General features: G+C 47.4%; 1 protein-coding gene across 1 annotated transcript; it reads left to right on the top strand.

Annotated features, from left to right (window-relative positions):
* The first annotated feature begins 7520 nt into the window (after positions 1-7520).
* CLEC3B (C-type lectin domain family 3 member B) lies at positions 7521-15949 on the top strand. The gene is made up of 3 exons (XM_054639092.2): positions 7521-7898; positions 12569-12667; positions 13990-15949. Exons 1-3 carry the CDS (start codon positions 7781-7783, stop codon positions 14388-14390), a joined length of 618 nt encoding a protein of 205 aa, XP_054495067.2. The 5' UTR covers positions 7521-7780; the 3' UTR covers positions 14391-15949.

Here is a 15949-nt window from a genome sequence, read left to right on the forward strand (position 1 = left end):
CTACTACAGGTCAAACTAATAATCATGATCACATTAAAACATATGGAGTGCTTAAGGTTCCCAAATCTTTTCAGTCCTTTTTCTAGAGCTCATACTAGTTATTCAAGGTGACTGCAGCAATACTGTGTATTTCTGGTATGTGCAGCCACTGTTGTAACAAGCAGTAGAACAAGCAGACAGGTTGTTAAAAAAAAAATCTCCCAAAATTTGCCCAAGGTTCGTATTTTGAAGGGTTGGGATTTTTTCAGTCCCTTAAGTAATGGTTTAGGTAGGTTGTAATGTTACTACACAGTAGTAGAGCCAAGAAGTGACACTGAGTGCACATATTGTCTTTTATCACTTCAGCAGAGTTATTTTGTGTGAGGCAAACACTAACCTGACATCAGCTTTACAGTAGCTGTGATCCACTCATTGCCATGCAAAGCTGCTTGTAAAAACATAGAAAGAAAGAAAGAAAACTGAAGGGAGAAAAAACCTTTAAAGGACCTTATACTTACCACAGGCAGGTTTTTTATCATTTATTATTTAATATTGCAGAAAATGGTTAATGTAAATGAGACTGCAAGTCTTGAACCTCAGCTATTCCCTGAATGTTTTATTGCAGATTTGTGGTTGGAGACCAAAAAGCTGCCCTGAGTTACACTCGGGGTGAATTTTGTAATATGAATAGTGTATTTCTACACAGCTTTCCAGCTGAAGGATGTCCAAGCATTTTGCAAGTTACATCACTTAAAGATGCTTCTTGTCCCTTCTCCAAATCCTTTTAATTTTAAATATATTTTTATGAGAGCTGGAGGTGGTGGTGGGAAAAGAAACATCACTGTGTTTCAAGTGTGCGAACTGACGCCTCTGCAGAGGGGAGTACGTTGCACTCCCTCCCCAGTTCTTAATAAGGACAGCCAATATTTAGCCCTCTGAGATCCAGGCTGTGTGCTCAGGAGAGACACTTGGTGCCAAGCACTTCCTCAGAGCAACCCTGTAAATTAACCTGGTGCCAGGGTCTGCAGTGCCTCCCCTACACGTGTGTGTCCTCCCCCTGGTCTTCTGTAGCTGGGTATGCAGGCACAGAGTGAATTGGGTGTCCCAAGGGGCCCAGTTCCTTCTGTGTCACTGCTTCCCATCTGTTGGCATGGAAAAACAGTGGTGAGGAGAGTGACCCCAGTTCAGATGGGGCCTGTTTCAACCACTGAGATATAAATAATGAGCCCAGCCAAAAGTATTACAGAGCTGCTAGTTGGTCTCAGCTGCCCCTGGAGGTTTGCTGCCACCAGCTCGTGTCCCAAAAGGGTAAACAAAGCTCTGACAAGGGTAAAAGGTCCTACAGCTCTCCCAGATGATACAGTATCTGCCAAGAAATCTGTGAGACTGTGGTTCTCAGGCATGCTAAGGGCCAATTTCTATTTTCTTAGCTCCCTTTAACCTCTCCCTTCTCTTCCAAACAAAAATAGCAGAATTTTAATAGAGATTTCAAGTCAGAATGCTCCTGTTCCCATCTGAGCTGGTGGAAAGTTCCATGTGTTGCTGTGCAGATACTGCCACGTTTTCATTGACTTGAGTCCAGTAGAACTAAGAGGAAACATCTGTGGAGTGGGATAGCTCTGTGTTTGTCCCAGAAATTAATTGCTTCTGCTGGGAGTGTCGAGAGGCTGAAAGCTGTGCACTAGAGATGAGGAGTCTAGAAACTCCTGCTAGGCTTCTACTCATGTTGCCTAGAAAGCACACACCTGCAATTTACCTGTTTCACAGGGACAGCATTCCCCTCAAAGCAGAAAAGGGCTAGGCTGTAGGTCAGTGGACCCAAGCCCAGGAATCCTGTCTGCCTATGTTTTACAGTTACAGTTCAACACTGTAATTGTGCAGTTTGGGGAGAAGAGGGGAGCTCATTCTGCCCTGGGGAGGCAATGGGGAGGAACATGGCTGTCCCACCTGCAGTCAGGCTTTAAAAGAAGCCTTCCTTCAGCACAGCGTGGTGTAAAGACAAATTGGTGTGAGCCAGAGCTCACTCACAGCTCCCGTGAGTGTGCAAGTCTCTCTTCAAGGGATTTGGCACCTTGATTTGACACAGACAATAGGGTGTTTCTGTATTTGTTTTGTAAGCAGCAGTTACCTGAGGCTTACCCACTTCTGCTAGGACTGCCTCCAGCTTTTCTTTTGAACTGCAGCAGATGCCACTGCCCTCCTCAGCAGCAGGGTGTTCTCCAGCCCTGCTGTGGCACTGGTTTACTTTGCCTGTGGTCAGTGGCCACTGTGGCACTCAGAGAGTTTGAGAAGCAAAGCTGTAACTGGTGAGACTGAGTGCTCCAGTCCTGACCCCAGAGCCTTGTTCTCCCTGTTCCTTTAACACACTGGGGAAAAATGCAAGAGCATGTTTGCAACTGGTACTGAATCTCTTCAGCCATCAGCCTCTCTGATTTCTCAGTGCTCCTCTTGTCTCCTAGTGCACTCCTGCCCCATTGCACTCCCTGCCCATGCAAGGCAGCTTTTCGTTCTAAGGCAAAATGTGGCTGCTCCTGATAGCTGTGCCTCACAGAGGCTTCTTTTCCTTTGTTCTTTTCTTTTTTCCTTCTTTTCCTTAGTTCTGCATTTCTAGCGATTTTCTTGGAGCTGCATTTCTAGCTATCCAGGAACAAAGATGTTTTTGCTGTTGCTGCAAAACATCATTAGAATCTCGAACATGCTGCTGATGACTCCCTGGTGATGGTTTAAGCCTCCATTTCATTTACTGGAACACTTTTTAATAGAGCTGTGGTTATCTCTCGAGCTCTGTGAACATCTCTGTTGCCATCCTGATCTCAAGATCTGGGTAAGATGAGCAGCACAGGCGTGGCTGAGTTTTCACGTCACACCACTTGTTGATGAGATTTGTTCTCCTTTATTTAGACAGAGATCATCATAGTTGCTGCAGCCCCTTAGCTTGTACCTTCAGAGGACTAAGAAGGATTCTCAGGCCCTTTCTGATTTCCTGCACCCAGCTGGCTGTGGCAGGGATCCCTCCCTTCCGGAGGAGCTCTCTCCCTGCTCCTTCTCTCCGTGTTTTGGCAAATGGTAAGTTTGCCTGTTTCCACAGCTGGAAACCTATGGGTTGAAAAGTCATGATTTAAGTCCTACCTCTCTTTCGTCGCTCCAGTGAAAGGCCAACTTTAACACAATGAGGCTTTTCAAGACCATGGATTGCTTTCTTTCTGCTGTCTGATCATGTAAACTTTTCTATAAATTCAAAAAATTAAGGAATTCATGAACCTGAAGTTGAAATTCTCACATAATCCACAATTCAGCATCCAAAGCAATCTAATACTCAAAAGTGAGAACAACATTAAATAAGTCTAAGCTGACAGATCTGCTGTCTACTTGCCAGTCTAAAAATACTGACCATCAAGTTCAGTGCTGACTTCACTTGAACTGATGCTGTGACAGGCAGTGGACCTAGACAGGAATTCCTCCAGAGTTTTGGTGTTAAATTTGGACACTTCACTACAGTTTTCCTTTGGCTGTTTGGACTTTGGGATCTGGCTGGGGGGCAACACAAAGCAGTGAAGACAGATTACCTCTAGCCTACAGGAGCTACAGTCTCCAAACAAAAGGCAATGTGAGTCCTTTGGTGCAGCTCCTTTGCAAGCAGAAGGATTTTAAGCAGCTGATATTACTTGAACTGAAGTGCTCCACATTTGCATCTGGTCTAAAGCCCAAGGATCTACTGTAGAATGGATCCTTCTGTGCTGTAGCCCTTGGTGTACGTGGGGTAGGGATGCGAGCCATGCTTGACATAGGATATGATGGGAAGGTTCCCTCCTTAGGCTCAGAGCCAGTTTCCTGAAGTTGATGCTGGGGATAACATTTTGGCAAAATCCTTGGTTTTCCCCATCATTGTCCTTACGAAAACCGCCCTTTCCTGAACTGTTACTGCATTTCTTCTCGATTGGTCTCCAAAACAATGATCCATAGATTTGGCTCTCTCCATTTTAACCTGTTCCCATGTTTATGCTGGTGGAAATCAGGAATGATGCCAGCACGAGTTCAGGCAGCGGCTAATGAATATCAGAGATTTTCTTGTGCTAGCCCCACTTCCTCACACAGTGTTTGTTACTTTCCACTGCTGTTTCTCTCCTGTTCCTCTTTGATGGTACTGGGGTGCCACTGACACGCGGATCCTACCTGTCGGAACCCAGGAAATTCCCCTGGCTGCCCTGGAGGACTCGAGCCCCTGCCCAGGGGGCTCAGAGAGCCCAAGACCCCTGTGCCTTTAATTTAGCCCTTGGAAAAAACAATTGCCAACCTTATATGAAGAATTACAAGACACAAAAGTTTAAGTAGAATGATAGTGAATTTATCAGAGGGTGAAAAATAGATTTTTGGGGTTTTTAGAATGGGGGTTCAGGGGCCAAGATGGAGGAATCTAGGCGTGTCCTGTCTTTCTCCTTCTTCTTCTTCTTGGCCTCCATCTTCTGCTGTGATGGTGGCACTTTTAGATTAGTTCAGAGTCGAAGCTCACTGTCATAACATAGGTAATAGGTATTGGAAAGTAATTGTAAACATTGTACATGTAGTTTTTAGTATAAAAAGATAACACCACCTCTGAGGTGGGTGGAGTCCCTCTCACTGTCTTGCTGAGCGGATCTCGGCTGGACAGGAGAAAGAATTTTATAGATAAGGAACAACAAACAACCTTGAGACTGAGAACTGAAGAGCTCTGACTCCTTCTTCAACTGCCGGGCTGGGAAAAGAGACTTTCTAACACATCTTGGGATCACTCTGACCAGCAAGAGTCCTGAGACCTACCCTTGCAGAGTGGATGTCACCAAATCACAGAACATTCCAAGCTGGAAAGGACCCACAAGGATCATCAAGTCTGGCTTTAAGTGAATGGCCTGTACAGGGACTGACAACCCTGGCATTTTTAGCACCAGGCTCTAATGCACTGAGCTGATCTCAAGGGAGCAGAGGTGTGAATCCCAGTGTGCTGCCCTAGCCATGGATCAGGCCCCCAAGCTTCAGGGTCCCAAAAGTAAAGACGCTTTTGGGCCTCCCCTTTGCACTCCTGCTGTCAGTGCTGGCGGGGCAGGCAGGAGCCTTCCCAGGGAGGAGGAGCTTCAGGCAAAGAGCTGGCATCGTTCAGCATTGGGGTGGCCTGCCTTTGAACTGGTGACTTAGCCCTGAAAGGCCAGCTCTGGTAATTGCCGATCTTGATAATGACCGTGTGAATGCTGTTATCCAGTCCACCCGGGCGCTTTCCAGCCATTATGCAGTGGTGCTGCCTCATTTCTTGGCTTGGCCACACCTGCTCTTTTCCTAGGAGCCAAAGCAAAACAGCCTCTGATCTTGCTGCCCATTTCCTTGCCTAGCTGGGCACAAAATCACAGGTCTGCATTGCTGCCAGGAGCATCCAGCTTCCTTTCATGGATTTATTCCAACTACTGTTTTGCTAACTGAAAGCCTTCCAAATTCAGCATCCCAGCCTACTTACTGGGTTTCCCAAAGCCACGTAAACTTTTCTGTCTGCTTCCCTGCAGCCCTGGAATGGTTTCCACAAGCATAGGTTCTTCTGCCCTCTTTTTTTCATCTCAAACCAGTTACTTTGCAATTAACAGGAGCTGCTCTCTCTCTAACCAGGAGTCTGGGCTTGAAACCAGGGAGTGAAGTGCCTTTACTGGGAAGTAAAATTTATAATTGCACAGATGTTAAAAATCATGGACAAAACCTTGGTTCCTTGGCGTAATTTTAGTATTTGCTGATGACTTCCAGTTCTATTAGTTCATCTAATAAAAAGGATTACCTCTACTCACTTCCCACACCTCTCTCACATAAAGAAGTGTGAATCATGAGGATCTCAAAAGCAAAGGAGCATTGAGAGCCCCATTATTTAACTGGAACTTCTGGCTTCAGCAGGAGCTTGGGCAGAGGATGGCTGTTCCCTTAAGCATCCTCATGCTGGATCCAATGCAGCAACACTTCAGCTTGCTCCCATCAGCTGGATGGGCCAGGCTTTATGAGCTTTTGTAATGTCAAGGATTTTTATTTTCAGTCTACACTGGACAGAATCGGAGCAAAGCCCCCTGTAGATAGTGTTACGGCTGGAGACAAGTGTTTTGAGTCTACTTGTTTTCATTTTTCTCATTTTTCAAGAAAAATGGTGGTGGCATCCAGCACAGGACCTGCTGGATGGTGCAGGGAGGGGTCTCCTTGGTGCAGACCTGTTCTTCAGGGACTAATGGAAAGCCACCCTGCCATTCTTGTTTCAGATGGGCAACACTCCAGCTGGTCCCAGGCTGGAAATCTGAGGTTAGGAATTGCTGTCAGACTCCACACCACAGCAATCTGTTTCATGGGCAGCAGTAAAGGGAGCATTTTGATTTTTTCTCCAGCTTGGCAGCACATGAATCAAAGCAAAGGCAGGAGAGTGTATCTGTAGCCAAGGAAAACTTGGAGGTACTGAGTTACCTACCAAAAGTAGGTAGTTTCGAGTTTCAAGGAAAACAAATGAGTTTTTGTGTAAGTGTCTGGCATCTCTTGGGCTCCATCCATCCCATTTTGGGATAGTCCAGGCAGGAGAACAGTAAATCCCCAAAATATGTATTTTCCAGTTTAAATTTGAGTGAGGGTTGGTGCACATGATAAAGAGCAGTGAAAATCAAACTGTTCCTCCTATGCTTCAAAAGCTTGGACTGTTCAGGTAGGACATCAGGGCAGGATTTTCCTTATTCAGCAGAAGTGTGAGGAAGGGTAACAGAGTGGTTGCCAAACTAACTCATTGGCAGCTCTTTTTCCAGTCACATCCCTGTTTATCTCAGATCTTTTATGCTCCTAGAACTCCAGAGTTTCACATTGTGCTGGGTGGCATCTTGCCTTAAATTATCAGAAGAGTTTTAAGGTTAATAGCTGATGTTTGGAGCACTTTGTTCTGCAAAATGCCCATCTTTCCTCCCTCCACATTAATTTCTTCCACTTGTTCAAACTGCTGCTGTTCCTCCTGTGGGGAAGGACTTACCTGCTTGAGTTGCAGCTGCTGAACAACCACACCACCCAAAAAACCAGGCAGTGGTCTTGGTTTAGGCTGCAGAGCTGCTCAGCACAGCCCAGCTGCTCTGAGAAGTCAGATCTGCAAAGGGGCCTTGAGGAGAATGGCTTTTTGTGGAACATGTGTCCCTGGTCCCAAGTCCCACTGGAGATCCTATGGAGAAGCAATGACAGCAGGATGACCCTACCAAAGCCACAGTGGGACTGCTTTTTAGAGGGTTAAGAGCCACCCTACACTCTGAGCAAGGAACTGGGGTGCTCAGTCCCCCCACCCGCTCCCTCTGCCGCTGTTGGTCCCTGGACATCCCTTGGGGCATCCCTGCTGAGGGGCAGGGGACAGGCGGGGGACAGGCGGCCCCTCTCTGCTCCCTCGGCCACCCAAGCGCTGTTTCACACCTGGCCTCGCTGTTGCCATCGCTGACACACGAGATCAAACTCGTGGCGTTGTGCTAAAAGCCACAGGAAATCCTTCCAGCTACACTCCCAGCCTTTCCTCATGTTTAGCTTAGCAGACTGTCGGTACATTCATTCCTCCTTTTTTGTAGCTTTTTTGTTTTGTTTGTTTTTTTCTTTTTTAACAAAAACAAGCGGCGTGCTAAGAACTGCAGCCCCCCTGGGAGGTGTTCAGCCTTGGCCGGAGCCGCCCGGGGCCGGGAGGCTGCGCTGGCCCGGGCTCAGCGGGAGCTCTCTGGGACAGCCATTCCCGCCTCCAGCCGCTGTCCGGGCGGCTGCGTGAGGGCAGAGCTGCTGCAGCTCCGCTCGCACCGGCATGGCGCTCCGGGCAGCCGGCCTCCTCCTCCTCCTCCTCCTCTGCCTCCTCTCCCTCGCCCAGCTCTCCGAGCAGCAGAACGGCAAAGCCCGGCAGAAACCGGCGGCTTCCAAGAAAGGTAAGGGGCAGCGGCAGCTTCCTTGCGAGAAAGGCTTGCAGGGCTTGGGGGGGCTGCAGTCAGCCCACTCGTCTGGGCATTTAACAGTGCTTTAGTGGAACTTCATTAAAAAACATCTAAAAACCTAATAAAGCGTCTTCCTCCCCCCTTCCTCCGTGGGAATGATTGTGCAGCTCTTCTGTAAAATAGTGAGGGTATTGAGACGGTTCAGGTGGGTCCCCACCTTGAATAAATTTGTTGGGACAGCTTAGTCTGAATTTCAGAGGGAACATGTTTTCCGTGCTCCCTCTAAGGTTCATTCCAAGCTTTTCATCTAATAAACTCTCCCTTTCTATAACCCCCTCACCCTTTCTCATTCATTTTTCAGAAGCAAGTAAGTGGCAGATGACAGGCAATTTTGGAGATAAGAGCAGGCACAAAATAGCCAAGCCATTAAGCATCAACAGGGTTCTTAGTTTAAAACCACTGGCCTCGGGTGTGTTTCACAGTGGACACGAGCTCTGACTACTCAGGCTTGCACACACAAAGATGCCTGGGTTTTCTATTCCCTAGTGGGTTTGTTTCTCCTTCTCTTCTCCTGTTTTCCTCCTGTCCCATCCTTGACTCAGTGCTCATTAGGTGCAGGGGAAGGCAGGTGAGGTGAGGAAGCAGCGTGTGAGCTTTGCCTGCCTGCCTGATGTGTCCGACCGCAGCCGCCTGGGCTTGGACCGCTCCTTCATTTCCTACTTGGAATGAAGTGGGGAGCAAGGAAGAAGCATCCCTGGAATTCACTTGGCCAGGCTGCTGTCTACACTCACCCAGTGGCTATTTTTGTCAGATTCCATCCTTGAGAAATTTCTGCCTTTTCTCCCATTAGATCTTTCTATGAATTCACAAACTTAGCTGCTTATTCCACATCTTATTCTGCAGGACATGGAATAACAGAGAAAACAGTCTGACTGTTTTCTTGAGCAAAAAGTACCCCCTTGGGCTCATATAGGGCACATACATGCACTGCACTCACTGGAGGTATCAGGAGAGAGACATTTCTTAAAGAAATCCTGTTTTTCTCTAGGTGTCATTGCAACTGCTGTTTGTAATTGATTAGTGACAAGAAGGTGGGAGAAAAATCTCCTATTTGACAGGAAAATTTGGCTCTGATTTAAAAGCTTTTGAGGAGGGTGTCTTGAAAATCAAGCCATCTGGACCAGCTGGTGGCAGGTTTTAGTCAATTTCATTTCAAAGGAGAGGTCATATTTTCTGTGGAGGAAAGGGAAAAACCCAGCAACTTGGCATTTTTTGATCAGTCCCATCCAGCCCCACAGGAACTCAGCTGCCCTGCTTGCACTGGAAACTTCCAGTATTTCTTGGTTAATATTTTTCAGATTTTTACCAATGCCTGAGGATAGGAAAAGAGGGAGAAAAGTGCTAAAAATCCCCTATGAAGCTCCTCTTCACCTACATCCAAGCCTGCCTGCCCAGCCACCAGAGGGGACAGGGCTCAGCCACTTCTGCTCTGAACAATGGCAGAATGGACCCATCTCATCTTCATCCAGGCATCCAGTACCCCCATCCTGGTTCCAGCCCTGCACTTTGCCTGGGAGGGTCAGGAATAGCAAAGCCACTGGAGGGTTGGTGTTTTTATTGGATTTTACTGGATTTTTTTTTTTTTAATCTATGCAACCAAACCACAAAAGTTAGAAAAGAAAGCACTGGTTTAAGCCAAGCTTTTTATGTTGGCTTTTTTAAAAAAATTTCTTTACTTTTTTTTTAATTACGGCTTATGTTTGGATCTGCTTCAGAATGAAAAATGATGCTATTTCAACATGAAAAAGCCAAACCACAGCATTTAGAAAATGCTGAGACAGCACATTCACTTTGCCTGCTGTTGTCTTTTTGCCCCTCAAAGTACTCCCTGGTTACTGTTTCAAATGCAGTAGCTCAGCAAACTCTCACTGAGCCCCAGTGTCTTGGGATACAGGTGGGATTTGCCCTTGACTGGCAGGTCTGGGGGTCTCATCCAAAAGAATGCCTGGGGGAGGCAGGCACTGGCATCCCTGCCTGGGCAGTGCTGACACCCCATGGCTGGAGGGTGCAGGCATCAGCCCTGAGGGGGCTCCCCTTGGTCACAGATGTGTTGGGGTGCTGGCATCATGGAAGGGAGCATCTTTGCATAGCTCTGACGTGTATTTCTGAGGTGATTTGAGATAGAAGTCAGAGTCTGGATGCTTAATTCAGTGGGTAGGGAGTAATTTGGGCTTCTTTTCTAATGCCACCTACTGCCCAAAATTTCAGTGTATTCTTGTCTGGGTGCTCTTCCCTGAAAATGCCTGTGAACATTTAGAGTGCTGTAAATCTAGTGTGGGTGGGTTCAGTCTCCTCCATTGATCCAAGGACAGACTGCAATATGGGACCTGACTGTTCCACTTCATACCTTTGAAGAAATGCCTGGTGTCAGAAGAAATACTGGTGGCCAGAGAGCTTTGATGACAAACATTGTGAACCAGAGCAATGCTCATTCCTCTGGGGGACAGAAAGCTGTTTGGATCTCCAGGCAAAGCTAAGAAACATGTATATATATCCAAATTTCATACAGGAATAGTTAAGACATTAAAATTAAGTACAGAGGGATCTGTTTGTTATTCAGCATACAATTAGAGTGAGCAAAAGTTCCCATTTTTAGCTTTAAATACATTCCTGGCCAGGGTTTCAAACCAACAGACTATTTTGACCCACACTTCTGTGAGTCTCCTTTTGATCTTGCCTCTGCCCATGCTTAATCCCGCTGCTCCTGGTCCTGCACAGGGACCCACTCCATCAGTATGCCAGCTGCCATCACAGAAAACCCAGACTGTAAACAGGCTTGATCCCAGGCTTCAGGAGGTGAGCCTTGAGGAAATGACAGCACTGAGACAAAAACCCATGGCAATAAAATAGACAACAATGTCTGTTGATATAGCCATGGTCCTCACTTTATAGCTGAAAGGTGGGTCAACCAGTCTTGGTTCTCTGTGAGATATCCCAGTGAATGCAGTGCTGTAGGAGCATCTTGTGGCCCAGGGTTTGGAAATGAGGTACTGAAAAGGGACAGGGCTCTTAGGTAGTTATCAAGGAGACATGTCCCCTCTCATGGCAGGGACCCTCAAGGTGGGAACCCACCAGCAAATCCAGCTGGAATTCCATAAGGAGCTGCCCCAGCAAGACTCATTGGCAGTGTCCTGCCATGGCCTTTGGATGTTACTTAAACCTTAGAACATTTGTTCTGCTGCAAGACAGGCTTGCATGGGGAAAAAAACCCATGATTAATTAGCCATTTCCCACAAAGTGTTTTCATCAAAGGCAGCAAAATAATATCTAGTGCCTCAGTGTTAAGTGAATCCATTAAAGTTAATTGGGCAATGAGTAAAGTAAAGTTAATTGAGCAATGAGTAATGCCCTCCTCCTGATGTGTCTGGCTTTCATGTTCATGGCACCATGTAATCTTGGGTTGGTGGTTTTGACCTGCACCCAGGCTCCTTCCCTACTTGCCTGCCTTGGTGCCTCAGCTCCTTGGCCCTCAAGGAAACTCTTCCTCCTGCATTCATGGGCAAACTGTCCCCTTTCCTTTCAGCCCAGGAGAACCACTAGATGCTTTCAACATGAGAATTACTAGATGCATACCTCAATGTCTGATCTCCCACCACCTTCAAGGTGTAAATGGTCCCTTTGCTTCTGTCTAGGAGAAATCCAAGTACTGATTAATAGCTGGTTGGAGCTGTTGCAGAAGCAGCACACCTAGCAAGATGTAGGCTTTAAGAGCCAGCTCTCCAGCCAAAGAGGTGTCTTCTCACAGCAGGAAAGCATCTCTGGACACTGTTTGGGTACCTGCACTGGGGGTGATGAAGGTAGAGATGAGGCAGAGGCAGCTGTGGTGATCCAAAGGATGGTGTGGTTGGTGGGCAGAGGCTGGTGGCTGGTGGTGCAGAGGCAGATCTAGTGGAGGTAGGATCTGCAGCCCTTCCAGCCCCTTCCTCCTGAGCATCAGCCTGGTGAGCAAAGTGCTTTCCTACTAACCCACCAATGACAGCAGACAAGAGGTGGGTGCAGCCAGGAGTGCACACAGAGAACATCACGTGTTAGGGTATTTAAGGGAAGCCAGGAGGGTGTGCTGTGACTAGAGCGAGAGCGAGAGAGAGAGAGTGTGTGCTTTTGAGGAATCTGAAAAAAATAAATCCTGTTCATCATTAGCTTCAAGTTGCCCACAAAACATTTGTGTGTGTCAGGACTGCTGTTCTGGCCGGGGTGTCCTCCTGCATTTTGGGAGCTTGACTCCAATGCAGCACATGCCTGATGACTCCTCTACACAGGGGTGCCAGAGACAAGCCTGCACGTTGCAGTGCTCGTGCATGTCACCTCTTCCCCAGCACTGCCAACCCAAAGGGTGACCCCTGCAGCTGGAAGATGCATGGGGTCCACAGTCCCAAAACCTGAACCAGGAAAACAAGGTTGTAATTGATAGTGGAACCAGGCTGGCAAGCAAACACGCACTCTGATGGATGTGCAAGGGGACACAGGTGCTGACTTTGTGGATTCCTTTTGTTTATCCTGCTCTGAGGGCAAAGAAACATGGAGTTTTGATGATAGGAACAGATTTGGTTGCTTCCCCTGGGATACAACCAATATTTGTGCTCTTTCTTTGATTTCTCCAACAGATGGTGTGAGCCTCAAAATGATTGAAGACCTGAAGGCCATGATTGACAACATCTCTCAGGAGGTTGCTCTACTGAAGGAAAAGCAAGCACTCCAGACAGGTAAGGGGCTTGCTGAAGAACGCACAACTTTTACTTTGAGAGAGGAGCTGCTCATAACTGGCTGCAGTTGCTCCACATGAGAGATGCCCGAGCAGCCCCCAGCAGCAAGCCCACCACGGGCAGAGAGGTTGGGAGATCAAAGCAGAGTGTGGGTCTCTGCAATTCCCCTGGACTGGTGAACCTCCTTGGGCAGTTAATGGCAGGAGCTGTGCAGTGTGGGGCCCCCCTCTTTATGTGCCTCCCATCTGGATATTCCTATGATGCTAAGCCAGATGTTCATTTTCGTTTATGAGGTGGAGGGATGGGATTTCGATTAGTCTGTGCTTTAACCAAATGTAGCTTACTCTTTTGTCAGACCCCAGTGAAATGGCAACCTGGTCTCTTCTACACACCATGGTATTGCCCAGGGCACTGCACTGCAGGGCAGTCCTGCTTCATTAAACATACACAGAGGACAGTCCCAAAATGTCCATCTTCCAGATGTGCTCCATAGTTATTCTGTGCAAACTCCACTGGCATCAGTAGGAGTAGGATTTGCAAAAGATGAAGCAGAAATGAGATGAAAATGCAAATTAAGGAGATTTTTCTCCTTAAAAGAAAAGGAACACAAGCAAAATCAAGGCTTTAGTTCCAAGCTCACATTCATTGAGAAGTAATTGGTTTGGATATTAATGTGTGGCTCTGATTAGGTATTGTTTGGCTACAGTACCCTGCACTCTTAAGGTTTAGAGATTAAAGAAAAGCAAAATAAATTGATAATCTTAAAACCAAAATCAGAGGCAAGTAGAAATTTCCTCTGAAGACCTCAAGCTATGCAAGCGCAACGCTTCTGATCAAAGCTTATTAAAAAAGACTTTTTTTTTCATCTTGCATAATTAAGATGATTTAATTGGTAGGCAGGCTTTTTCCCAAAACACTCCAACACCCGGCAGTACCCATGACAAACCATATTTCCAACAAACTCATCACAGAAAGAGTAGCATTGGCTGGGGAGGAGCAAGGCCAGAGGAAGGAGCATGAGGACCTTGTTGCGCCTCTGCTCCTGCACCAGCAGAGCCCAGAAGGGTGGCAGGGGCACCCTGAAAATCCATTTCACCCAGTGATTTGCAGAGGGGGAGGGCACGTCTCCATGACTGTCCCACCCTGCGTAGGAGGAAAAAGGGCCCTTGGAATCCTGTGCTGCTAAGGGTCACTGTTCTGCCTAAGAAATTAAGTTTGTAATTTGGCTGCTGCGTTTGCGGCTGCTGCCTCTTCCTGGGCACCATTTTTAAACCAAATTCTCTTTCTGTCTTTTTTATTCTGTTGGTGTGGTAACCTCTCAGTCTGCCTGAAAGGCACCAAAATTAATCTGAAATGCTTTCTGGCGTTTTCGGAGACCAAGACGTACCACGAGGCCAGCGAGAGCTGCATCTCCCAGGGCGGCACGCTGAGCGCGCCCCAGGGCGGCGAGGAGAACGACGCCCTCTACGACTACATGCGCAGGAGCATCGGCCCCGAGGCCGAGCTCTGGCTGGGCCTCAACGACATGGCCACGGAGGGCAGGTGGGTCGACATGACGGGCAGCCCCATCCGCTACAAGAACTGGGAGACTGAAATCACCACCCAGCCCGACGGCGGCAAGCTGGAAAACTGCGCGGCTTTGTCGGGGACCGCCAACGGCAAATGGTTCGACAAGAGGTGCCGAGAGCAGCTGCCCTACGTCTGCCAGTTCATGATCGTGTAGGGGCAGGGCCTCCCCCCTGCCCAGCCAGCCCAGAGCCCATCCTGGGCAGCGGGGTGATGGAGCTGTAGCTGTGTGTTTGCCTCCATGTCCATCCACACACCCTCATGCGCGTGTTCAGTAGAGTCACCCTTTGCAAAGAGAGTCGCTGCGGCTCGCTGCCGGGTCATAGAGCCCCAGAGCATTTCCTTTGGCCACACTCAGCCCTGTTTGCAGCTGCACTACTCTTCCTAAGGCACAATTTATAGATATATATTTTTTTACACAGGGAATTTATTAGGACAGCTCAGTTGTTCCAGCAAAGAACCAGTCCAGCCTGGCATACAGCTGCCTCGGCTGCCCAGGGCTGTCACTCTGCAGTGTCCTTTCCCATTTTGCTGAGCTTTCTTGGGACACCAGCATAGGCAGTTTCTGCTTTCTTCTCTTGTTTTGCTTCCCCATAAGCCCTGGCAGCAATTTGTGAGAGTTCCGTGTTCCTCACAGTGTTCCAGTTCAGCCTTGTGAGGATCAAGGTCCTGTCTCAGCAAGCAGAGGGAGCTACTCCTGCTTTGCATTGAGAGATGCAGTTTGGCTTATTTGGTAGGATACCAGCTGCTCAACTAGTCAAATTTCATGTAGGAATGAATTAGCAAGTTACAGGCATATTTGATCCTCTTCTCACCAGCCAGAAGCCAGTTTCACTGACTTCAGTGGGACAGTAAGACCCACTGCCAGGTCTTTTGAAAAAAAAAAAAAATCCCATCAAAAGCTTTAATTGTGCAGCAGTATCAAGGGGAAAGCAGCAAAGATTGGAGCATAGTTAGTCAACAATATTACTAGAAATAGAAGATGTGTGTATTACATAAATAACAGAAATGTAATACTCTTAGGGAGTATGTTGCTATATAAAAATAACTATACTGAAAACAAGCCCCAGGACGACTCACTCCAGCAGCTTCAGGAATGACCTGACCTGTTCATATGACCGGAATCTAGATGAACTCGTCCAGTCTTTGCTGGTTCTTGGCAAACATAAATCTGCTGAGCACTGTTGTGCCAATATAGTCATGCCCAGCTGAAGGTCTGACCTCAGTGATTTTTTCTGAAAAAAGGTTTAAAGTAAAACAAAACAAAACTAAACTAAAAAAAAGCAAAAACAAAACAAAACCAAACCAAAGCAAAACAAAACAGAAAAACTCCCCAGCAATGGTGGGAAAGAAGTGCAGGTCACCCTGGCAGCTTAACAGAGCTTTGCTGGCTGTTGGCTAAAAGGTATCAGTGGTTCTTTTCAGTCCAGTGCTTGGCAATAACCCCTCCAGTTTGGGTCACAGGCCCTACACTTCCAGGTTGGAGGTGTCAAGACAGGATCCTGCCCGTGGGACAGGTATTCCAGTTTGCTGCTTTGTTTAAAAGCAGCATGGTGGTGGGTCTTCCAAACCATCAAGTCTGAGCCAAGCTGGAATCACACACACACACACACACACAAATGCAGAGTGCATGCTTCTGAGGTTGTCACTATTGCCAAACTCTCCGCTGTTCAAATGACTATAAAATAAAAATATCTCTGTAGCTTGCTGAAGGAA

The sequence above is a fragment of the Agelaius phoeniceus genome, chromosome 1 (assembly GCF_051311805.1).
Source record: "Agelaius phoeniceus isolate bAgePho1 chromosome 1, bAgePho1.hap1, whole genome shotgun sequence".
NCBI lineage: Eukaryota > Metazoa > Chordata > Aves > Passeriformes > Icteridae > Agelaius > Agelaius phoeniceus.